Genomic DNA, 26,241 nt, shown 5'->3' on the forward strand with positions numbered 1-26,241 from the left:
CTCTTTATCTACCTGTTTGTGTGTCTGTCTGCCTGCCTGTCTATAAGCGAGGCTCACCATGTTTCTGGGGTTTGATAGGAGGAAGTGTTGAGCCACGTGTGCAGGTAGAAGATTGAAGAGGATCCTCCTGTTGTCCAGCTTTACTTTCTCCATTCCATCTCTTTCCTCTTCCGCCTGACAAACAAAGCACCCAAAACATCCAGACGCAGTGAGAACTGTAACTTGTTCCTCATCTTCACCACATGGGGTCAGTAAAAAGCATTATGTGTTTCACACCATGGACTGCTGTAAGCCTCATGGTTGGATTAATAGGCTTGGGTACATTACATGACTAATGCTGCTAGTTAAAGGGTTAAATGGCTTAAAATTCAGCTTCAACACTTCAGTCCCACTATGCAAAACACTTAGTGCCAAATGATACCATGCCAAAACAAGCTTCTTACGCTGTTTTTGCCAAAGAACAGACAGCTGGCAGCCTAAAATACACAGCCTCCTCACATAGCCCAATAGTTTATACATATCAAATCTGAGATGGCAGCATTTCTGCACTTTTTTTTAAAGCTTATATTATGATAATAAGATTTAAGCTTCTTAACATCCACGGCGTCTCTCACAGACAAATTAATACACACTTCCTGACCTGCACAGCCCATAGGAAGTCCAAGCGTAGTTTGAGGTCAAGTTGCCTGGAGTGGAGGGCCAGGGCACTGACAAAGAGCAACAGAGACAGGATGGGCTCATAGCCCCGGATGTGGAAGGACCCCCCACTGTGGAAGAGACCAACACACCAGTCAGCACTGGACAAGACCACACAGAAAACTATACAGGAGGGTTGAATGGACCCCCCACGGTGTCCAGAGAGATCATGGGTAAAGTCTAACTTATGAAAAGTGTGAAAACAAGGATTTCTTTGAAGGGCAACATCAAAACAAAACATTTAGGAAAACCTCCTTTGAATGCGGTTGATTTATATTTTTGGACCATACAATATTACATTATTTATTGATGCATAACTGTCTCTAAACAAAATGAGTTTTTCAAAAGAGACCTTTGTCTTATTAACCTTCACAAATTTAACATAATCACTTTTTTTTTTTTTCAGTTGCACATTTATGATCTGAGCTCCAATAAAATTGGCCAGGCCCCTCGGTACTGGGTTGAAACGACTAACGCGGTACCATCATCCAGCCCACATTGTCCTTTCAGGCTTCTGATTTGGAACTAATAAGCATGTGTGCTGCTTCAAAGGGTGGAAAATGAAAGAGCGTGTGGGCTGAAGACAAATGACGACTCCTCCACACACATACATCTCAGCACATGTACTGTAAAGGCTCTTCTAACTCTTGGTCATCTGTTGGTTCTCTGAATCGAACTAACACTAAACCGTTGCTTGAAATTCACAGCCAATCGCTGCCTCTGATACTCGAATGACGCACGAAATGCATGACAGATCCTAACTGGATCAGGAAGCTCTCACTCTTCTGATAGGATGTGTGCATTGTTGTCATGTAACATCAGGAAATGACAAATATCTAAAGTGCACGTGTGTGTGTGTGTGTGTGTGTTGTGCTGTGATCCTCACCCTGCAGTCTTGCGAAAGCCACTGAGCTCCAACACAGTGACATACAGTACCCCAAGAAGAAGCATTAGTGCCATCTTTGGCAGCCAGGACACACGCAGGAAGAGTGCCAGAGTGAGTGTGCCCACCACACAGGACAGAAAGGCGTAGCGGGCACCGTCACAGGGCAGCTCTGCCATGGTGTGGTTGGCGCCGCTGTCCACATCAATGATGACGATGGAACTGTTTGTGTTGGCACTAGCCCACAACCAGGGCATACAGCCCACCTGTCAAAGGCAAACAGGAAGACACGTGCATAGAAAGCGTTAGATAATTATAGGGAATAATTCAATGCTGACCTACATCCACAGTCTGTACTTTTCACAAGAAACATCAGTTGATCAGCAATGTATGGCCTCTACAAGCTGTGTTAATGTACACAGTAGTATGTTCATTAGCTGGATGGATTATTTTTTCTTACTGGTTTGCCAGTAAACTGGGCCATTTGTGGTTGATGCCATTTTTACTTTTGCCATTCTCACTTACCACGCAGGCCTGCGCCACAGCGTAGATTAAGAGCACTATGAGAATACAGAGAGCAGTGCGAATCTGAATGGTCAGGCACCCTGGAAAACACTGCGAGACAAAAACAAAGAAAATATAGATATATGACAGTGTGAGGAACACCAGTATTAAAAATATATGTATACTGTAGATACTACTATATATGTGCAGGCACAACAAGTTTACAATGCCAAAGTGTAATAGCTTTGATAAAAGTATGAGGACAAATGCTTGAAATAAAGCCGTGCTGTCATGGAGGCAGAGATTAGGGCAGAATGAGGTAGATTGATCAGCTATTACATTAAAACAACTGACAGGGGAAGCATAAAGTATAATACAACAGCCAAGCAATAAATACTCCTTTCATAAAGATTACAACGTTCAGGTGTTGTTCAACTTGAGTGAAAAAGATGCTGGTTTATTTTAATGGTCATTTTGGAAACTGCAACTTGTAGTGCTGTTCAACTGTAACTGAGAGATGTTCCCAATATCATGTCATCCTAATTCTTTTAAATGGCTGGTCAGTGTAAGAAAGGAGAGTGAAGAACAGAGAGAATGACAGAGGGAGCATGAACCTATGAAAGCTACAAAGATAATTTTATTTTTAAATTATCAGACTAGCCATCATAATTTAAACAGAGGGGCTTGGCCTCTGAATTGTTATTAAAAGGTTTTATAAAGTGCATTTAAAATTTCACTTGGTCAGCAAAAACTTTTAAAACTGAAAAAATATATATGATGAAGAATGTTTAGCCTGCCAGCTTTGTAAAGCAGAAGATGACAGAAGAGTAGCAGTAAAGGTTGGTGCATCAATAGAAAGTGAATGAAAAACAGGTGAGGCAAAGATCAGAAAGCAACTGTATTTACCTGTACTCTAGTGATATGCAGGTACATAATACAAGCTACTAGGAAACAGATGCAGAAGACAAGAAGGACTAGTACCACCGTGCCCCTGAGTAGAAAATAAAAAGAGGGAAATGGCAAGGTTAGTTAAAAAAAGACCTGAGTATGTGAAAGACTCAATTAAAGAGATGAGAAAAAGCAACAAAGAAAGGGAGGAACCACAATAACATGTGGTGTACATACTGTGGTATGATGAGAAGATAGACAAGGCCAAACAAGGCAGCTAGGATCAGAGAGAGGACCACTGCACTGGTGAAGTATTCATCAGGAACCTGGTGGTACTGTGTGATGCCAGAGACCGGGTTAGATTGAGTAACAAAATACTACAGTCATTCATTCATCCACAACATCTCACTGTGGTACAGTATTTTTCTGCAGTAACTTAAATCCCTCACCCTCTGCTCACGCTCAGAGCACTTATACATGAGTGTGAGGAAGTTCAGATCTGCCGTGTCTGACTCGGTCTGGCGGGCCTCGATCAGGCGACCGATGTAGCGGTTGACCCGGGTTCTGGGGCTGCTCTGGATCAAGTTAGCCTGGTTAGCGTTGGGGCGGTTCCTCAGCTTCTGGGGAGCCGTTCGCATGGCCCTCCGCTGGCGGGAAGGAAAAATAAATCTTCACTGAAAACTCAAATAACAACAGTTTGATAAATAGGCTGCAGCATTATCATATTAGGAACAAGGGTGAATAAGAGTCAACAATAAACACAGGCAGCTGATTATACTTTCAAATTAGGACATTGGCTTCACACTTAACTTCATTACTGAATGCACCCTGCTGTGTCTAACTGTCTTCGGCAGCCAAAGTGAGCAGCTTTGCAAAACATTGGGCATTGGAGCAAAGCCAGAGAGTTAACATGGCAGAGCGGATGTTTGTGTGGAGGTGTGTGTGTGTGTGTACATGTAAGTGAGCATGCTGGCTGAATTGTGCAGCTCAGCACAGTATGAGGGGGGCAAAATGGGGTGCAAGGATCACCAGAGTGTTCATGAGTTCATGACATGACAAGAATGTGTACAGCTCACAGACTTCATTGATTTCAACCTTTTCTTTCTTTATCTTCTTCATTGCATCTGTCCTTCCCTGCTTCTGTCTTTTCTTTCTGTCTCTGTGTTCTCTGCCTGTTGCTATATACTCTTCATTCCTTTCCCACCTCCACATATTTCCTCTGTCCCCTTCCTTCTTCTTCCCTGCCCATTTTCTGTATATTCATACTTATTTCTTTATTTCTTTTCCCGCATTCGTAATTTCTTCCCTTCTCTCTTCCCTGCTTACGTCTCTTTTTCCATACTTTCTTTTTCACTTCCCCTCATTCCCAGTTTCTGTTCAACTTACCGACCTCTTATTTTTTTCTTTCTCTATTTTCAGTCATTATATCTCTGTCAATCCTTCACACTCTCTTTTTAGGTTATTTACACGGTGGTCTGCAGATGCTAACCTCTCCATATGTTTCATATTGCCACTCAGTGTAGCGCAGGACACATCATGCAGCCATGTCTGCTGCACCAAAAATCCTATTCATTCTACCCTTGTCCCTTGTATTGCCTACCTTCGTGCCTTGAATGCATATGTCATTTCACACAGTACAAGTGTGTGTGGTCTGAATGTAAAATTAACCATCAGTGGAAGGCTTATATGTGACATAACCTGTCACCCTTTTCCATTTTTGTGTTTTATACTAATCTGCCCTCTGTCCACAATGTCAGGATACTTCATTACTGGTAATGTAGTAATAAGGGGGACGCACAATCATGTAGTGTGAAGTAAAGATCTTCTGCATGAAGCTACAACACTGAGGGCCACATTTTAAAACCAGGAGGATTATGCTTAGTCAAACTTTTTTCTAGCACAACAGCTCTTGACAAACATGTAACACCACACACACACACACACGCACACACACACACACACACACACACACGCGTGCGCACACACACGCGCGCACGCACACGCGCGCACGCACGCACACACGCACATTACTTATAAGCTTAAACATAAGTACCACAGCCCTTTGCCACCTTTATCTTAACCCTTTAAGCCCTGCATGAAGCTACAACAAGCAGGGAGAAGACTTAGTAAAACTATTATTAAAATATGGACACATATACTGATATTTACACATCTGAACAAATCTCACAAGTGTTCCCTTTATTATTAAAAATATATATATATATATTTTTTTTTTATCATGTTTTATTGTGGTTGCAGAGATATACTCTTTTTATTATGTGTATGCAATTTTCGAGCAGAGGCCTAAAAATTAGGTGTGTTTTTAAAAGGTTAATCTTAACCCTGGAATAAGCAACTAACCTTGTGGATCCAATTTTTGGAGGTGAGTATATAAAGGTGTGAACCTGTGTTGTCTGATAAAACATTGCGCACAAATGCATCTGCAGCACATATATGTGTGAAAATATGTGTTAAAACAGCCAGTACCAGACTTGCACAGCTGCCAGGCCGCACAATATCTTGACGCACAAGGTCAACAAGTTCCTTGACAGTTAGACAAATTGCCAGTTTCACTGACAGTATATGCAGGGTGAATAGCATGTCAGTGTCTGGCAGGACCAACATACTGATCTCTTCATCACTTCAAATTCCTTATGACACTGAATCCGTCCCTTTTGAAAGACCTGTACTCCTAATTCATTAAGCAAACTATTTCCTAACACAGCATCTAAAATTACCTGTTATTATTTTTGTCTTCATTGAAAAAAAGATTTAAACCTTTCACTGCAGGCAAAATGGAATATTACTGTAGTAAACCTATGTGAATGAGTTTTGGTATTCAGGTGAAAAACACCTCATGACACAAAGCTTACAATTCAGTGTCTGCAATGGAGATCGGTGGAAGGGAAATGCACAGAAAATTGCCCAGAACATCAAACATCACTAGGAATTTAGCTGTACTGCAAGGATCACTGCACGAGGGCAATGTATGATGCGCAATGAAGTCACATGGTGTAAAAATGATGGATATGGATGCATATCTTGCACATACTAATATCTATGTCCATAATTATGTGCACATTACTGAGAGAACACAACTAAAACACAATACACTTTGTTGCTCCTTTAATGTTTGCCATTTTCCAAAACTCTACCAGAACTATTTTCTATGGAGCTCAAGCTTATGTCTTAAAAATCTGTGTTGGCCTTGTCAGAGTCCTGATGTTAAGCTCATTAAAATATTGTGCGATCGCCTGAAGTGAGGCTTTTTTTTTTTTTACATGAAACACATACAATTTTTGTTTTATAAAAGTACTGTAGAAAGAGAGATTCAGGTGATGTTTAAATAAAGAGATCAGGCCACATTTATGAGCATTCACAGACCCAAACAAGCCTTTACTATTTTCTCTAATGTGGGAAACTCTAGACAGTTTATCTCTTGCACGAACAAACACAGAAACGTCAACACAGACACTGAGAGTTTATACCTTATCACCGTCCTCGCAGTTCATGACATTGGAGAAGGGAATCTCAGCCTTGAACATCTTCCTGCAGTGCATAAGCTGCACTAGTAAGTAGCACACAGTTTTGAACTTCATCTTTTTGGCGGGCTTTATATCCGAAAGAATCAATCCTGGAAATATCTGTCACCAGATAAGAAACGGGAACAAGGATTAAGTCATGATACCCCACACAGTAATAAATATTATGTAAGGGTCTATAAGTCATGCACAAGCATTGGACAGTATGCTCGTGCACACATGCTCATGCACACACGCATGCAATCATTATAGTCAGGCTCAGGAATTTAAACTAGGTAGTGGTTAAAATAAGGTAGGTCAATCCCTTAGATGATTTTAATAGTTTTGGGACTCAGTTGCCCTCATTTCCCCTTCTAAAAGCTGTTTCAGAAAAAGTGATGAAGATTACATCAAAGGGCCAGAGGAAAATGTTTGCGTGTCATTTGTTATAACAAATATATTCTTATTTGATACATAAAGTTACAAACATGTCTCAAAGTGGGAGAAGCAGCCTACACAACATATCTTCAGGCCATTTCTTTCTCTGAGCCACGTCTTTGAAGAAGTTGAACCATCAGCTATGTTAAAAGGATTAGCAAAGTCTCTCACATGTCAAAGAAAAATACACGCAACTGGGATGTAACTGGTTCGCATAAAACGTAACCTATGTGCAAGCCTTATCTTTCATAACGTGAAACCTGCTGCAAGGAAAGGTAATAAGGGTTGGCTGGAGAGGAGAGGAGAGGAGAGGAGAGGAGAGGAGAGGAGAGGAGAGGAGAGGAGAGGAGGAGAAGCCTGTAGAGTTATACAGAGACAAGACTGAAATTCCCTCTCCAGCTGCTTGTGGCACATCTGTTGGAGATGTACGTGTTTACGTCAATGCACTGACACACACATATCTCTGTACGTTTGTCGGACTGTGCAAATTTGAGATGAAAAATGCCACGGGCTGTTTTTTTCTTTCTCTTGATAGCCCCAGTCCAATCCATTACAGGCTGCAAGGAAGATCAGCTCAACAGCAAATGTGTGAGAGCTCAATCATATGATGCTACATGCTGTAGTCACACTATATTTCTACTTAAAGGATGGTTCGCTTTGTACATATTGGCACAGAGGTAAAAAAAAAACTAGTCAAGATAAGCCTCTTTTTTCAACCTAGCCTGCTCTGACTTACCATGTAGGTCCAATAATATGGATTACCATACGCAGAAGCTTTGCTAATGTGTATGTCTAGACAATAAAAGGTTCAGCTAAGGCCATGATGTAATAAATAGCAGCATCCGAAGATAGAACGACTATTGCTATCATTTTAATAATGTTGCTCATAGATACACAGACATTCCTCAACACAGAATTGCATTAAGATACCTTCCGGCGATGAGATGGCACAATAAAGAAGGTTTCGATTTCATGTTTTTGGAGGAAGGCGTTCCTTTCATGGCCATTTCCAGGCTCCACCTCATAGTCTCCGTTTAGGCACTCGAGTGTAGATCTGGTGATGTGAACTTTCCTGTGGCACAGACAGGGCAAGCATAACATGTAATGCAACTATAGTCCCAAAACATGCGCAGCTTTGTTACAAACACTTCTGAGCGGGTCATTCGCAGAAAAGTCAAGTGCTGAAGGTGTTCAAAATAAGTTGTGAAATGTTGCTCCTGCAGGCATTTTACAAACATAAGATTGACCAAATTACCTATTCTTCAAATAGTCAATACAAAGTGCTCAACACAACTTCTAGCGGTACACAAATAATTCAGGTCTGTTTGTGTGTTTCCCTTCATTTCTTTGTCCATTTAGACTCTGATCAAGACATAATACTGTTCAAATGTTGGTCTGTTTGCACTGTTAGGAGACAGCGCACACCAATCCCTTTTCCCTTTACAGTTTTAATATTTTTTTCTATGTAAACAGGTGACAATGCAGCCATGAGGTTGAACATAGTGTGTCTCTTCTGCAGCTTGCCTTGTTTCCTGATTTTTTTCTTAAATCAACTATCAGCACTTTAAAAAAAAGACCTGCATCAAGACATACTGTGAAGGAAGAGATGTCAGAAATATTGACACCTTACTTTAAAATAAGACATCAATTCTAAATCAAATAGACAAATGTGTCTCCACTGTAGCTGTTGTAGCTTGTATGCCCATATAGCATTCATGTACTGACCCAGGTAGTCCTCCAGCCTCCATCACGTTGGCCAGGGTCACATCATTTGACCACACATCATATTGCCATTTCCTGAGGCCCAGCACTCCACATAGCACCCGACCTGTATGCAAGCCCACACGCATGTTTAGGTTGACCTCTGTGGCCTCGGCTACTGACCTGCAGGGACAGAACACATGGAGAGCTGAAGTGAGGACATACTGTAAGCTATCTATCTATATCTATAATTAGGCAGAGCATAAAAAGACAGCACTAAAGAGATGGACAAAAAAAAAGAAACAGTGACATTAGCAATGCATTGCAATGTGCATTACTGTACACGAACACTGGTTATTGAATAATACATATGAATATACTAATATTTAATTAGTCTGTCAACTACACTTGCTTATAAGATGAAATGTGAGCATAATAGTGAAAGGATTTTTTGTTCTCATCAGCAAACCAATTAACCAAAGGTTACATCAGAGCTCTTTTTGTGTAATTAATTGAGGTCAGATACAGGTTATACACACATCCTAAATTAAGAATATAAAATCTGTAACTGCAAGCATTCTTTATAAATAGATATCTGTCAAGACGTGGAGAGAGAACAAAAACTGTTAAGAAATGCTCTACTGTGCTCCAACATACCAAAACAGACTCAGAACAAAAAAGACAGAGCATTTCTGTTTAATCAGCATTGGAGAAACAGTCTGATCTTAATTAACAGACTTTTAGTGAAGTCATGAAAGTACCTGATTTAATCTGCTTTCTAAACTTCCTTTTGGGTACCCTTTTTTTTCCACTGCCAAACTATGTAGGATATTATAGGAAAACAAGCACTTTCCAGCTCAATAAAAAGTAAAAAACTGCAGCTAATTTTCTTTCTCCATTAAAGCCTTTACTCTTGACTAACTGTAGTTCTGCTGGCTCAGATGTTCAGTGTTAGAATTCACATTAAATGCTGTGCTCAGAATAAAAGAAAGATTAAATGGCTCTTTAGACTCTCAGTGCCTGTTTGGGATGTTAAATTAAAGTTGTTCTCAGTTTTCACCAGACAGCTTAATACAAGACTCACGTGATAGTGTCGATCATGTCTAGACCCATCTCTACACAGCAGTGGGCGTGGTCAGTCTTAGGTTGGGTCAGCCCCGACACACAGTAGTAACAATCCCCCAGGATCTTAATCCGGCGACAGTGGTTCTCCTATCAATCACAAAGACAGAATGAAGAGAGAAATATTGTCCCGAATCAGAATGAGCCAGTGATCAAAATCTAACCTTAATTCATCATGGTGAGTTTAGCTACTGTTTTAAGGCAATAATACAGCGCAAGAAGGCAGCATTCCTCCTGTTTAATCAAAGTCACACAACCGGTGTCTGAGACCAGGGGCACTTGACAGAAAAATTCTGACATTTAATTACAGTTTTTCCATTACTTTGATTACACTGATCTATATCTCGCAGTGTAATTTGTTAGTATAGCTTCAAGCTATCCGTTGCTGCTCAGTTTCCAAGGTTAACTGAGTTTACGGTGCAGGTGGTTTCAAAATTTTAACTTTGTATTTACAAGGGTGATATCATCATAACACTACAGTTTACAATGTAAAAAGCATGTCAACTCTGAATGTTTTAGGGCAAAATACAAGTGAGATACAGGTGAGATAAAAACTCTGCCTTTCATCAGGTCAAATTATTTGGGCCTGAGCACCGATGGTGCAAAAGCCCTATTGTTATCCAAGGAATTATTATTCTTTTCGTTCCTTATTTTTCTCCGTAAATAACTGCATTTTTGGCGGCTTTATCATATTCAAAAACTGATGAAAGTTGGTGCACACGTGTTTCCCGGTGAAAACTTTCATATTTTAGTGGAGTCACGAGTGGACTTGGTCAAATGGCTCGCTAGCGCCCCCTACACAGATGCCCCGGCAAAATCGGTGGACCTGTATCACACCGAGACGTACAAAAAAGTTCCATTGCACCATTATGTCAACTCAACAGGAAATCCGCCATTTTGAATTTAGTTGCCATTTTTAACGATTTGCACATGTTGTACTTTGTTTAACTCCTCCTAGAGATTTTGTCAGACTGACTTGAAATTGAGTTAGTTCACTCTTAACATGTTTGGGATGAAAAGTTATCAAAATAATTTGTTTTCGTCGATGGGTGTGCCCGTGGTGTGGCAGCTATTTTGAGCATCTCGCCATGAAACTACAAGTTGCTTTAAATCTTATGTACACGGACCAACTTTCTCCAAACATTACATGTATGAAAGCAGTCCCACATTGAAGACACCTGTATGGTAAAATTCACTGATAGTCACAGCTCCCCCTGGTGGCAACTGGAAATGCCATTTTTCATACTTTCACATGCTACGTCGAGCTGGTTGATCACATGAACCTAAAGTCGGGTCAGAATAGCCTAAACATGTGGTTGATGATATATTGAGAATTTCGTTCGACTTTGTCAAAGAGCTTCACCATGGCGATGTGGCAAAGTTTGATGTTTCGCTGTGACGCAGGAAGTCGATGTTTAAGGTCAAGGGATGCTTGAAATCACATGAAAAGTGGCACATACATGGTGAGACGATACATCTGATATGTGTTTTGCGAATGTACAAAAAAGCCTCTTGGCAGCATCACCTCAACTCAACAGGAAGTCCGCCATTTAGAATTTAGTCGCCATTTTTGGTGAATCCCACCTGTCATATTTTAACAAACTCCTCCTACAGACTTTGACGTACCGACCTAAAGTTTTGTCTGTCCTATCTTAACACCTGGGAGATGAAAAGTTATCAAAGGAATTTGTTTTCGTCCAATGGTGTGCCCGTGGCGTTGCGGCCATTTTGAGTATCTCATCATGAAACTACAAGTTGCTGTAACTTTTATGTACATATTCCAATCTTCCTCAAACATTACATCCCGGATAAAAGTCCAGCCCTGAATACACCTGTATGGTAATATTCGCTCATAGTCATAGCGCCCTCTGCTGGCAAGTGGAAATGAAATATTTCCTACTTTCACATGCTTCGTTGAGCTGGTTGATCGCATGAACCTAAAGTCGGGTCAGAATAGCCTTCAGACATTGATGATGATATATTGAGTTCATGCGACTTTGTCAGGAAACGATAAAAATATTAAAACTGCAAGCGGGGATACGCGGTCCATCGCACGCTGCACGTCGGGGAGCCAGCGTCCCTGACCCACCGGCTCCTCAACGTGCACTGTGCGAGGGCCCGCATATCACTGCTTGCAGTTTTAATACATATATATAATTTTGTGAGGATGGCTTAACATTAGTGGTAGGCTTCTGAATTTGTGGACAGGCAGGATATCTTGTCCAGCAATCAGCGTATATTTATCAAGATTATATATGTAATATCATATACAGTATGTAATACTTTGAAACATTGAAATATAGTGAAAGAAGGTTAAATGCTGTTGTTGTTGTTTTTTTTCAATTATCCCAGTGGTGATTCAGACTTCAAGTCTGACAAATTCCCAGAGGTGTCTTGAAATTGGGTAAAATGCGAATGTCCGGGTGTCATGGAGCTAACACCCTCTAACACAAAAACCCTAATTCATCTCAGTGCTGCAATATGTCTGGTTTAGCTAACTGTTGCAATGGACACAAGTGTCCTTCTTTATGTGTCATGTCAGATGGGATCTGGTGGTCCACACTTGCTTTTTCACAAGACTTTGTAAAAGTTTGTTGTGTGAAGCAAAGATATCAAAAATCATTTAAAGAGTTGTTCAACATTTCGGGAAATACACTTTAATACTTTACACATCTGTATAAATATGAAGCTGAAGCCAGGAACTGGCTAGTTTAGAAACTTTTCCTTTTCCTCATTTCTAAACTTTGTGCTAAGCAAAGCTAACAAGCTGCCAGCTGTAATATCATATTTACTGTATGATAATGGTTATTAATTTTGTCATCTAGTGAATTTGTCCATTTCCCAAAATATGTAAGTGTGGCTTAGAGTCTCTTTACTTCTTTGCATTTCAAAGAATAATCTGTTGACAGAAATTTCCTTATACTCATAAATAACCTATGATATTTCATACCAGTGTCATTGTTTGACAGCATAAACATACATAACTCGTAAGTGACACCACTTACTGTGTGATCATACAGTTTAGAGCAGACAGATGATGGGCAACAGAAAGTTGGCTTTTTATCATAGAAGCGACATGGACATGCCCACTATATTTATAAAAGTGGACAGATATAGGTAAGATGAACCTGAATGTGTATAGCACATGAGGTATACAACTTCAGTTTCATGAGTGAAACAAGAGCGCATAAGAAAGGTGATTTTAATATCCATGTTGATAACCCCCAGGACAGAGGGTCCATAGAACTATGTGGTGTCCTTGATAACTATGGTCTGACTCAGCATGTGACAGGGCCCACTCACAACAGAGGGCACACTCTAGACCTAATCATCACCAAAAGTCTAAACATTTCCAAAGTTGCTGTGACTGATGTTGCACTCTCCGATCATTCCTGTGTTTTCTTTGAGAGTGCTATCTCTTTGCGCACAAATGTCCAAACCGAGGTTGTTACAAAGTGTTACATCTCTAAAAACACCAGTGAACTATTTATTCAGGGGTTCTCCTCCACACCATCCCTCTCTTGCATATCAGTCAATGAGCTTTTAGATAGCTTCAATTCTAAAGTGAAAAATGTTATCGATGCCGTTGCACCCACTAAAGTGAAGTCTGTCTCTGGTAAGCAAAAGTCTCCTTGGAGAAATGGCCCTCTGGTCAGAATAGAGAAATGAGAGTGTTGAAAAGCTGAACGCAGGTGGCGAAAAACAAATCTCCAGGTTCACCGTGACATCTATAAAGAGAGACTTCGCATTTATAATTTAGAACTGAGAAATGCAAGGCAGTCCTTCTTCTCTGACATCATTACCAAAATCAGTAACAATACACGCGCCTTATTTGCTACTGTCGACAGGCTAACAAACCCTCCAGTGTCAGTGGCTGGCTGAGCTTCACTCCACCTGGGCCATGCTATCAATTTGCCTCCTTTTTCACTGACAAAATTTAGAAAGTTAGACAAGCAGTCAGTGCCTCCACACCAACCACAGGATGTGTGTTGTCCCCGTCTCCAAATAATATCCACTCAAATTTCATGGCACAATTTCATTCAATCAACCATGGAAGCCTTGAAGACATTATACAACATCTGAAGTCCTCCTCCTACTGCTTGGATATTCTACCAACACACTTTTTAAAAAATATTTCTAATTGCATCACCACTGATCTTTTACAAATTGTAAACACATCCCTTCTCTCAAGTGTCTTCCCACAGGCCCTAAAAACTGCAGTTATTAAACCACACCTAAAGAAGGCCAATTTAGACACCTCAATAATGAAAAATTATAGGCTATAATATCAAACCTCCCATTTCGAAGTAAAATAATTGAAAAAGCTGTTTTTCAACAACTGAACAACTTCCTGGCTGTTAATAACTGTTTCGATGTCTTCCAGTCAGGCTTTCGACAGCACCACAGTACTGAAACTGCTCTTGTTAAGGTTTTCAACGACATCCACTTAAACACAGACAGTGACAGAATTTCAGTCTTAATATTACTGGATCTCAGTGCTGCATTCAACGTGGGTGGCCATGACATACTACTAGACAGACTAGAAAACTGGGTGGGACTTTCTGGCACAGCACTAAACTGGTTTGAATCCTACTTGAAGGACCGAGAATACTTTGTGTCATTAGCTAATTACACATCAGAGCGGACTAAAATGACATGTGGTGTTCCCCAAAGTTCAATTCTGTGGCCTCTTCTGTTCAACATCTACATGCTTCCACTAGCTCAGATCATTGAAAACAACAAAGTGTGTTATCATAATTATCCAGACGACACAAGTTTATATAACTATATTGCCAGGGGACTATAATCCCATACTGGGATTATGCTGGGTAAATGCAAAGATAAACAAAGATAAAACAAAAGTCATTGTTTTTGGGGCCAAGGAAGAACGATTGAAAGTCAGCGCTCAGCTTCATTCACTGATGTTAAAAACCACAAACCAAGGCAGAAATCTAGGTGTAGTTATGGATTCAGACCTCAATCTGAACAGCCATATCAAGACAATTACAAAATTAGCCTACTATAACCTGAAGAATATATCAGGGATTAGAGGATTTATGTCTTAACAGGATTTGGAAAAACTTGTCCATGCATCTCAAATCAAATCATCACATTTTCTCTTCGGTTGTCGACTCCAGGTCGTGAGAGTAGCAGCATTTGTCTCCGTGTGTACAAGTTCCCTGTCTGAACCTCTTGCAGGGCACGTCTTCAGTAGACTCGACTATTGTATCGGTGTGTTTACAGGTCTCTGTAAAAAGTCAGTCAGAACACTGCAGCTGATTCAGAACGCTGCAGCTCGAGTCCTCACTAAGACCAGGAAAGTGGATCCCATCACTCCACTTCTGATTCTTTACACTGGGACAAAGAATCCACTTTAAAATCCTGCTGTTGGTTTATAAAGCACTGAATGGATTAGGGCCAAAGTACATTTCTGATTTCCTGCTACCATATGAACCATCCAGTCCCCTCAGGTCATCTGGGACTGGTCTCCTTTCTGTTCCCAGAGTCAGAACTAAACATGGAGAAGCAACGTTTAGTTTTTATGCTCCACATATCTGGAACAAACTCCCAGAAAGCTGCAGGTCTGCTGTGACCCTCAGCTCCTTTAAATCAAGACTAAAGACTTTTCTTTTTGCTGCTGCCTTTCACTAAACCAGATTTGAGGATGTCTAAAACTGCGCTGTAACTTGTATCTTATTTTTAGCTTGCTTAATGTTTTAATCACAATTTTTAATGTCTTAATCACTGCTCTTAATTGTTTTTAAACGTCCTTTTCTTTTGCATTATGTTTTGATGCTTTTAATGGTTTTATTTGAAGCACTTTGAATTGCCTTGTTGTTGAAATGTGCTATACAAATAAAACTTGCCTTGCCTATAGCAGACACGTATGTGGCCAAATAAATCAGCAGAGGCACGAATCCAAATGGCAAATAATTTAAGGTAAGATAGAATAAAACATATATGAGAGTGCTCCGTGAGACATTTATATTTCTTGATCATCATCTCGTGGAAACTCATGAGGATTTGAACCTCTACCCGTACTAAAATGGCTCCCACAATGCAGTGCCAAATCAAAGGATCAGTCTCACTTTAGGGAATAAGGTGAGTCACTCTCACTCTTTCGGGACAATAAGCAGCGGCATGAAAAGACGGCTTACAAATATAACCCATTATTAGAGGATATGAGCAACGAGACATTCATTGTACCGGGGAGACCAGGTTACCGTGGGCGCCTCCTCATAACCGTTTATTGTTTCCATGGAGGTAATGGGAATGCTGGCCACGCATGTGAAGAGCACAAAGACTCATAATTATGCACATCGGTGGGCACAAGACAAGACAGATGCTCTATTTCTAACATGGAAGCTTCATGAGTTTCAGCCTAGCAGGATAGCTAGGGCTAGTTCGTGGGATCCACAGTGTTTGCCTTGTATAGGTTTACCTGCTGTGGTCATGCTTGCTCAATGTCATGGAAGCAAATATGACATCTATGTAAAATATATTCTTAAGACACAAACCTAAGGAAAGAGCTCAATGTCGTAACCTGTTCGCTGAGCCGCTCTTGACAGTTTTACCCTGGGAAGACCATATTTTGGTAAAACATTATTCTGGTTACAAAATTCAAAATTGAAAGAGTAACTGTTGATTCAAATGAAGATTAAACATTCTTTCCAAACAGTAATCAGACACATAGATAGACTCTGCACCATTATATATACGCACAACATAATTATACACATCAATATTATTATTTCATGTTAACTTATATGATTTTCACACAATGTTTATTATATTTGTAGTGCAAATATGATCTTTTTATGGTGTGTGTTTCATACATATTTACTATGGCACCTGTCTCTGAAATATAAGGAAACTACAGTATTGCATACGTGTGTTGTGTATTTTACTACAACAGTGTATACCTATTTAAAATGCATACTTTTATTCGCATGCCATATGTATTTATCTGTATCTTGTTTTTACTTTCCTCTCTGGTTTGTTCGTAGTGCTGCTGTTAAACCTTTGGCCTGTTTGTGTATTGGCTCTCTTGAGATACACTTGACAACATTTTGTTAAATTCAGTGACATTGAAAGAAGTAACTGATATATTTTTTTCAGCTCATACTGAGCTATTTAAATATGTGTGCTGCTGTAATACTAGATGGTTTTGTAAATAGTTAAAAAGTGAACCATAATTACATTTATTGATTTTTCAATACATAAACTGCATAGGTGTGTTTAGTTTGCTCAAACCTAAAGCCTAAGGCCTCATTGTAAAAAAATATATATATCCAGTGCTTTTAAAGTCAATCACAACAAGAGGTACCCTATAAAGTTAATTTAATGAGTTATTTTATGTAATCTTTTTTTTATATATACCAATTAAAAAATATAAGGTCAATGGAATGAGCTCAGTGCTGAAATTAACAACAACATATACTGTATTAGCTTCAAATTACTTTTGCCCTAAACACTGAAAAAGCTGAGCTTCCTCTTATTTTCTGCTCTTTTGAGACTTTCTTCACTCTATAATTCTCAAGAAAAGGCTACTCTGAGCAGAAGTAAAGTCTGAATTACACAAAGAAATCAAGCTTATTTACATGATAAATTAAATTTGGTGTCCTCTGGGCTGGATCTTATGATAATCACTGATACGGCAACTATTAAGATCCTTTAGGATGACACTTCGATGCTCATTTTCATTTGACAAGAAAACCTTTCTCATTGGAACAGAGCCACTTAGATCTCTTCAGGGTTACTCAGGGCAAAGTGGGGCAGGAACAGATGGTGCCATAGTGAGGCATGGCTGAAGCTACAGGAAGCAGGGAAAGCCCTGTGACTTACACAGTCTCCTACTTTTCCTGTGCTAATCTGCAGAGTGAGGGCTTAGGAGCTGATTCAGACCCAAGCAGGATTACCGCTGTCATGTGACTGAAGCATTGTGGGCAATCTTGGTGGTCATCAGCATAGAAGAAAGATGGGCACTGTATATTAGGGAGAGGTAGAGTTTGACACCTATTTACAATTTCATTTAAAAAGGAATCTTTGTGTTGTGTTTTCAGTGAGGTCTAAAACAAATTACAAGCACCACCCTTCAGAAATGTTGTGCAGTTGTGTTACCAGGCTGCTAATATACAGTATTCCACTAGGCTTGCAGGAATGCAAATTAGAAAACAATTAAGTTTCACACAAACAGAGGGAGATAAAAATGGAGAGACACAAAGACACAAACACAGGGAAGGGGAATCTTCAATAAACGATAATGAAGAAAAAGATGAGCCAGCTGAGAGTCGCAGTTCATTTCCTACAAGTCCCCAAAGGAGAGAGCGGTACACACTGTGCTTTGCCTTTGATACAAAGACAAAGATCACTGCTGTGTTGATGGGGCTAAAGATTAGAACCTCCACCTCTGTAACTTTGGAGGGTTGAAAGGACATAAGACAGAAGGCGTGTTTGCTGCTATCTACGTGTGAATCCGTTCTTTGTTTGATCACAGTAACAGTACACCAACTGAAAAACATCTTTTGCTGATTCTAATAAGTAGCCACATGATCTTGTGCATTTTATATCAGCATTTCATATGCTTGACTAAATTTTTTTCGAGCTACATGGCTAGTTGAAGTATTTAATGTCAACATGTCATCAATATGGAAAAACAGTGATTTATTACAATCTGTTGGGCAAACTCTTTAAGAGTGCTACAGAGGTTCTCGCCACATTTCCCCCTGCACCATTAACTTCTCTCCATCTCTGCCTATCAGTGGATATTTACCTTTTAGTCAGCAGCTATTTTATTGATTTGAATTCATTACTGTGCAACAACAAATTAAAAATATATCAACACTTCCTCCACCCACCACAACCGGGTGGGTTGGAGCGAGTGGGTGTTCAAGATCTGTTAAGTATTATTGTAGTTATATTTAACCGGCAAATAACAGATGCTCACTGTTCGGAGGCTATTTTGTTTGAAAGGATAGCACTTGTTTTCTGAACATTTCATCCAAATTGGAAACAAGGAGCACGATTTTCTTGGAGTGATTATGAAGAAATCTGTTGAAATATATTTGAGTGGTCGTTAGCATACTTTTGGACACTTGCGCCTGCAGTATTTGTGAGTAATATTGCAAACACATACAGTACAAACACAGTGAATCAGATCTAAAGCTGAACGCTGATTTTTTTTTCCCCCCCGACATATTCCATGTATATCATCTTAATTAGTTGTGGGTGATTGTGATACAGCAGTCATGACAGTATAGCATCATTGACCATGATGAAGTGAAAGTATAAGTTCTCTATGAAATAATAGAAACTGAATTTTTGATGTACAATCGATTTATATAAAAAAGAAAAACTATTCAATGACACAATATTTCTGGAAGTTTGTAATTGTATTCCTTATTAGCTTTTGGTTCATTACAGTATTATAAACACATTATGACCAGCATGACTGTGAACATTGTCACTATAGTTTCAGTAGTCTGGGGACAGCCTTTCCATGAAACCAGTAGGAAGCTGAGTGGTTCTTTTAATAATGAAACTGACAATTTGTAGATAACTGGAAGGTTCAGTCATACTTTGCCCTAATAGGGCAAGTTATCCATTACAAATTTACATTTGAAATCCACAGATTTTATATGGTGGTTTTTTTTGGCTCTGGAGGAAACATTGTCAAATCTGATAAATTACCCTGATTAAGATATATTTTTTGTGTGGGCTTAAAGAAAACATTTTCTTCTTTTAACAACAGCTTCATACACTAGGATTGCTTAGTTTAAATGATCTGACAAAAGATGGCAGTTGTAACAAAAAAATCTGATAACTCATTCTCTGGTGCTTCAGTATTGATAATTACTTAATTTTGAAGTTTAAGTTGCTTCATGGTATGTTCACTCTGATAACAACCATCGTCAAGGTGTTTCTTTCTTGAAACAGAAGTATTTTTATTCTCTTATACTCCTCTGTTATGAACCCAAACTGGCTTGTTTTGGCTTGGATTTTGCTTCAGTCCACAGTATTTAGCACACAGGAGTCTGAGGGAGACGACAGGACCTGGTGGTGATCCATGCATCTGCTCATGAGACAAACCCAAACAGGGATATTTGATTGTGTTTACACCCAGATTTTAGTTTCTGGCAGACAGCTGTCACCATGTGGGCAGTGAACAGTTCCTGTTCTCAGTTTAGGAATAATACAAAAAAATTGTCTGCACAGGATTTTGTATTATACACAGTATGCCTGCAGATGTACAAAGCCATTTGGGCAGGCCTTTAAAAGCTATGTTTTTTTTCCCCATAATAGTTTACTTGGGAATATTTTAAGTCGTAGTTCCTTTTTTTAATCTTTACTAAAATCTTTTTCGGGTATTAATCTTTGCTTAGTCAGTTCCTCTACTTCATGACATACATATCATTTTTAAGCAAGAGGGAACTGTATGGGCAGTTGTCTGTCAGATATATTGGGTGAATTGTTCTCCTTTTAAATATTCTGTACAGTGGAAAAAAGAAAAATGACTCAATATGGGAGTGATCTAAACTCCAGCACCCATTCATGAACTGTACATGTAGCGAAGGTTATTCTGTGAGCTTTCACACTCACATGTGAGTGAATGAAAAGGAAACTAACTTGTCGAGGAGGTACGACACAGTAGATAGATAGATACATCATTGAGCCGTCCTAAAAATGGAAACATGAAAGAGGGAGAGAGCGCGGAGAACCAGAGGGCATAAAAGACACAGTTGAGGGAAGTAGGCTGCATGTCAATCAAAAAGCTGAGAAACAAGGAGCGGAGGAGTCTGAAAGCTGTGATGCAAGGAGGTGTTGCAAGAGGAGAGAAAAGAGAGAAAAGAATGAAAAGCTTTGTGAAACCCTGCTGCGGGAAAAAGGAATGACACACAGACACAAAACCTCATGCCGTTCAGAGCTATTAATGTTATATAGCACCACAACCACCATAAATTAATCACAGAGTTCCTCTCAGCCAAAGTTGTGCGAGGATGCTGGACAGACTGTTAGAATCTCAGCCAGGGAGAGGAAGTGTTTATAGAGTGAGGGGGCCTCAACGACACCAGTTGGTGTGTCAATTTACATCTTTGTCTTTCAAATAAATGTGTCTCATCTATTAATGTCTTTAAAAACATACATTATTGTTGTGAATGTGACTCTCCATTGTTGCCTGTATTTCCTGTAAGCATCAGTCAAGTTTGGACCATTTCTACAGTACAGTAAACTCTGTCACTTCAACCATGTATGGAATAATCATTGTTTCCTCTGGATTTCAATCTGTTTTTTTCATCGCTTCAAAAAATACCAGGTTTGTGTGGTGATAAGGTTTCAAAGCTTTCCTGAGATGCACCCCTTGTCTTTGGTCTCAGCAGTAGTCGGCAGATTCTCACCCCGGTGGTGAAGAGATATAATTGAGCTTGTGTTCAGGTGGGTGGTGGGAATCAAACAGCAAATACTGATCAGTGAGTGGGTTTCCTGTAAACTTCAATTTTCAAACTTACTTCTACAGATCAGTCCAAGAAAGAGTGGCTATTATTTTTTATGTACCCTATTATAATTTCTTATGCTGCTGCCCACTGAGTTGATAGGCTCAGTGAAGAATCACACCTCCAACAAGGTAATCCAGTTTTATCACATACATTACAAACAGCATCAGTCGAAGAGATCTCCTTCGTTCTTCTTCAACATAAATGTGTTTAACAGTGACAGTCGATGGTAAAATCAATGACTAGCCTTTATCTTTTGGTAGCAACCATTCTTGTACACAGAACAGAGACCTAAACCTGACCGTGACATGTGGCTTTAAGACCTGGTTCGACAAAACCAGAACTTCTACTGTTCTACTTCTACAGATCTGGATCTGATCAAGGACCCACAGCTTTTGGCTTCATTTAAAGGTGTATTGTATAGGATTTAGAGGGATCTATTGGTAGAGTGTAATATAATATTCATAATTATGTTTTCATCTGTGTGAGATCACCTAAAATAAAGAATTGTTGTGTTTGTATTAACTTCATAACCCGCCATGTTGCTCTGCTATGTTTCTACGGTAGCCCAGAGCTGACAAACCAAAACACCTGCTCTGGAGAGGGCCTTTTGTGTTTTTTGCAAGTTTCGTGGCCACTATAGATTCTCCTAAATGCTTGCAAGGGAAGGGTGAGTCAAGGGCAGCTAAATCTTACACACTGCACCTTTAAGTCATTCATTACTGACTTAGCTTATCAGACAAGACATTGGCTTTACCTTCTTTAAATCTGGGCATTGCTTATTCCTTTGCAATCCAACAGGAACAGACAAAAATGTCAAAAGAGCTATGCAAAATAATATTCAAATATTAACAGTGGGAAAAGGGTTGCTCATATGGAAAAAACTAAAAAATACTTGTCACCAAACTCTGTAGTTAAACTCCTCAACTTCAGGCAGTGCCTTACTTTCTTGCCAGCTGGAGCAGGCCCAGGAAACACTAAGCCCATTGTATGCTACCTGGCTGTCATCAGAGACAGACATAGCAACTAGAGGTGAGCATCATCATGCATTTAGCAGCTAAAGGGACAAGTGTTTATCTTTAGATACCAGAGCTAAAAGTGGAGTCATTATTGAACCTACATTCCCCAGCGGTTGAAAAACACAACTTCAGATAAAAGCTAATGTAGCTCTGTGTCAGATAAGTAAATAGGTAATTTCACTGACATGCTAACATGTATAACTTTGCAAAGAAATAAATCTATTTTTAGTTTCCAGCTTGTTTTTAGCTGCACACAACTAAGAATACAGAGGATAAAGATGGTAGTACTGAAATATTAGTTTGACGTGATCAGATGTACACTTTTGGTTGTACAGGTGATAACTGTGTTTTTGTTACAGGATGGTTGAATAGAAATAGTACATTCACTCTGTAAACATTAGAGTTGATTGATATGGTGATATAGATGAAAAGTGGCAAGCAGTTCTTAAAAGTTCAACAATAAAAATCATATTTTTATCTAATGGCTAGGATAACATGTAGTGACTATGTTTGAAATTCAGAAACTAGAATGAATCTTCTGGCTACCTGAGGCTAAAAGCAGATGACACCGTGGTCAGACTCAGTGAGTGGAAGCTATTTGATAATGCTCGGCTCAGATTTGTTGCCTTATATTCATTTGTGTTAAAAATTTAGACAGCAGAGAGAAAAGGAGCCTTGGTCTGCTACATTCACAGCACTTTAGCAGAACACTTTGTTCCTGGGCCACTTCCCATGCAGCTTGACAAGTCCAAAGAGTGGACAGGTGGTGTGGGGATGGTGCTGGAATAGTATTATGAGATGATGCCCAGTGGCCATGTGGCATCGCCCGCTCTTCGTATGCAACGAGAGGAGTCTGCGTGCCCACAGTGACCACAGCTATGAGTCACTGGCATTGCCACTTCCTGCCAAAGTGGATCAGAATGAGTGGGGCTCTGGGTCAGGGCAAGGCTAGAACATTTGATGACAAGTTTCATGACTGGGGACAGCCTTTCAGTGTAATATGAGGCTTCCGGCTAGCAGCCAAGCAGATATCCGACCAATCTATTCAGATGTAAGGAAGAGAACGACAGCTCACATCACAACAGAAAGAAATTTGACATAATTCAAGATATCATTTCTTCCAGACACTTTCATCTACTTTAGGGAATGAAAGTGAAACTATATAATTTGAAGCTAAATTAAACTAAATGTGGCATCTTTGAAATTAAGTCAAAATGCAGCTTTCGATAGGACAATAGTTGGGTAAAAAAACTGAACCAAGAGTAATTGGAAAGGCAGTCACAATTATTTGACAATTACAGGTCAAATGAGAATCACTCTTTTTAGTAACTTGTGCCTGTAAACAAATAAGTTAAAAATAGAAGGTATCGACACAGCCAAATAAAACCTTCTATGAAAGCAAAAAAGGGTTAGTTGTAATCCCGTGGATTAATGGATTTGACATAGGCATGTGCCTAGTGTAAGTAATAGAGGCCAGATTACATGTAGCTGTGACGGGGTGATCCACAGGAGCTCAGGGGTTCAACCTTCTCACCAAACAAAGACAGTTTGTGTCAGCCAAATTCAAATCGCAATTGATGGACCATCTTTTTTTAAGAGATGTGTTGACTCTGAATAATTTGACTTTACGTCAAAGGATACATTATATTTTGATTAAAAAATGTCATAATACCACTGCTGATAGTGTCATATTATAAAATAGATTAACTGCAAAATTCACAACAAAAGTTGAGCGGATTTTCAGCACCTAAATCGCAAAGAGTAATATATTGACAGATGGGAGAGCTGAAATCTTTTCCACATGCAAACCAAGAGCAATTGGGACAAGTACAACTCTGCACTCCCATCATTCCTTTCATTCACACAACTAAAGAGGAGACAAGGTTTAGCCCTGGGTCAATCTGCCTGAGATTAAAGAGGTCTGTCAACTCTTCCTCAAATGAAGCGCTTGATAATCATATTAAGCATCATATGGGCTCCCAATATTAACTATGACATCATGCTAAGCTAGTGGCATGTGCCAGCAGCCTGTGGCCAAACACAGACACAGACACAGACACGCACGCACGCACGCACGCACGCACGCACGCACGCACGCACACACACACACACACACACACACACACACACACACACACACACACACAATCATTGTTGTGTTAAACTTTGGACAAAGACTACGCACAGAAGAAAAGAGCAGGTTTGTATGCCAACAGTGGCTGTAATTGAGGGATGGGTCTTGTAAAAAGGGAAACGGACTCACCGTGGCGAGCTCATCAAACTTCCCAAACAGCTCATTTAGTAGTTTAACCAGCTCCTGGGCTGTGCACTGGGAGGCCAGGCTGGTGAAACCAACTATATCTGCAAACAGGATGCTGTAACAGAAACAGAAAAAATAATATGAGTCAATGCAGGTTATTTACGACCGCATGTTAAACTGTATCAAGGAAACAAGATTATTGGGTGCCTGATCAAATTAGCTCTCAGAAATTTGTCTAAAATTACATTTAGGAAGCCTGAGGCAAAGTCAATTTGAACATTCTCTTTGGATGATGTGTAAACTAATCAAAAATTTGAATTAATGACCTGCAAAAAAAAAAAAAAATAAGCGTGAGAGAGAGAACCTGCTCCATTCTCTAACTGACTGGCAGCGCAGTCAAGCAGAGCAACTCAAAATAGAAGCAGGAGTATTCTCACGGGCATCAGGGAGGAGACATGTCCTGTTAGGAACTGAAGAGGAGCCATTCTAGGATATAATGCAACCATCAAGGTGCTGTCACGGTCTCCAAGTGTACTTGTATTTCCTTTTGACTAGCTGCATAAACAGTAGGATTCAAAGGGCCAGAACTGAACTGAAAACTATATTTTTTTAGTAAGAAATCAGCATAGATATCCTTGGTATGCGATTTGGTTAAAATTGTATTCGGCAAAAAGAAGCAATTTAAGTTTTATTTAGTCTTCTGCCTTCATAGTGGCCATAAATTAATGTCTTATGAATTGAACCACATGGAAGTTATGACAAAATTTGTTCAAAGTCATTAAAAACCACTACTCTCCAATATTAAGTGAGGAAACTTTGAAAATATTAAGAATTATAAACAGAGTTTGGTGTGTTTTTCGAAGTGACCGCAATTTTGATTTCAGAAGCCGTGGATGATGGGGAGTGTTCACTGTACAGCCATTTTTACCTTCAGTGAGTGTGCAGTCGGAGTACCGGTCAAACACTGAATAATTTGGCAATCAAATCTTTTAAACAATGTTTTTTTTATTAATTGATTCTTGTAGTCATTGAAAAGAACTTTGCACACCACTAACTGGATGCAACATATCTCTATTACCTTGTATTACAGGCTAACTTCACCCAGTCAAATCAATGAACCACGAAGTTCGCAGTAGAAGAGCAACACGCTTCAGTTGCACAAGTTGCAATCTGAGAATAGTTGAACGTCAGTAGATGATTCTTGCTGTCTCTGTGAGGAAAATGTGTGCATAAAAGTCACTTTTACGAATAACATTAAGGTGTTGTTCTGGTTTTTGAAAAAAAAAAAAAAAAAAAAAAATGGTCGCTTCTTGCTGTCGTCACATGGAAACCACACCTGTAACTGTCAGTAGTTTGGCATAGAACAGTACCTGGTTCGAACCACAAGCCCACAGCTGGAAGCCTGACCTGAAGCCTGAGATTGATTCTCATATGATTGTATAAGTCCAACTGCTTTTCAAGGTAACAAAAAGTGTGAAGAGTATAAACTTCAGCTTGACTAAACTTTGCATTCAGAGAGTTGACAGACTTTTTCACCTCTGTGCCATATGAAATTTGTGCTGATTACCATATTTGATTATAGCTTGACAACATGTCTTGGAGGTGAGGTTACTTGTATTGAAAACAGAAACTTTTCTCATGCAGGATTTGCCCTAGCTGCTGTGTGGCAGTGGAGGGTGTGATGGGATTAGTCAGCAAACTCTGACTGTCCTGAACA

The 26,241-nt window shown here is 39.6% G+C and overlaps 1 protein-coding gene across 2 annotated transcripts in view; it reads right to left on the reverse strand.

The window, feature by feature from the left end:
- Nucleotides 1–26,241, reverse strand: part of LOC138202993 (adenylate cyclase type 1-like) — a 38,491-nt gene that overhangs the window by 3,356 nt on the left and 8,894 nt on the right. Inside the window, exons 4-15 of one of the 2 annotated variants that reach the window (XM_069157444.1) lie at nucleotides 24,528–24,639; nucleotides 9,716–9,843; nucleotides 8,656–8,814; nucleotides 7,861–8,002; nucleotides 6,460–6,615; nucleotides 3,421–3,618; nucleotides 3,209–3,306; nucleotides 2,990–3,074; nucleotides 2,105–2,194; nucleotides 1,583–1,845; nucleotides 641–767; nucleotides 13–174 (exon numbers count right to left, since the gene is read on the reverse strand). In XM_069157444.1, the coding sequence (XP_069013545.1) occupies nucleotides 13–174; nucleotides 641–767; nucleotides 1,583–1,845; nucleotides 2,105–2,194; nucleotides 2,990–3,074; nucleotides 3,209–3,306; nucleotides 3,421–3,618; nucleotides 6,460–6,615; nucleotides 7,861–8,002; nucleotides 8,656–8,814; nucleotides 9,716–9,843; nucleotides 24,528–24,639 (1,720 nt within the window). The remainder of the gene's footprint in view (nucleotides 1–12; nucleotides 175–640; nucleotides 768–1,582; nucleotides 1,846–2,104; nucleotides 2,195–2,989; nucleotides 3,075–3,208; nucleotides 3,307–3,420; nucleotides 3,619–6,459; nucleotides 6,616–7,860; nucleotides 8,003–8,655; nucleotides 8,815–9,715; nucleotides 9,844–24,527; nucleotides 24,640–26,241) is intronic. The other variant, XM_069157445.1, reaches the window with a different exon arrangement.

The sequence above is a fragment of the Embiotoca jacksoni genome, unplaced genomic scaffold (assembly GCF_022577435.1).
Source record: "Embiotoca jacksoni isolate LCO1_2020_lvr unplaced genomic scaffold, fEmbJac1.0.p SCAF_22, whole genome shotgun sequence".
Lineage (NCBI taxonomy): Eukaryota > Metazoa > Chordata > Actinopteri > Embiotocidae > Embiotoca > Embiotoca jacksoni.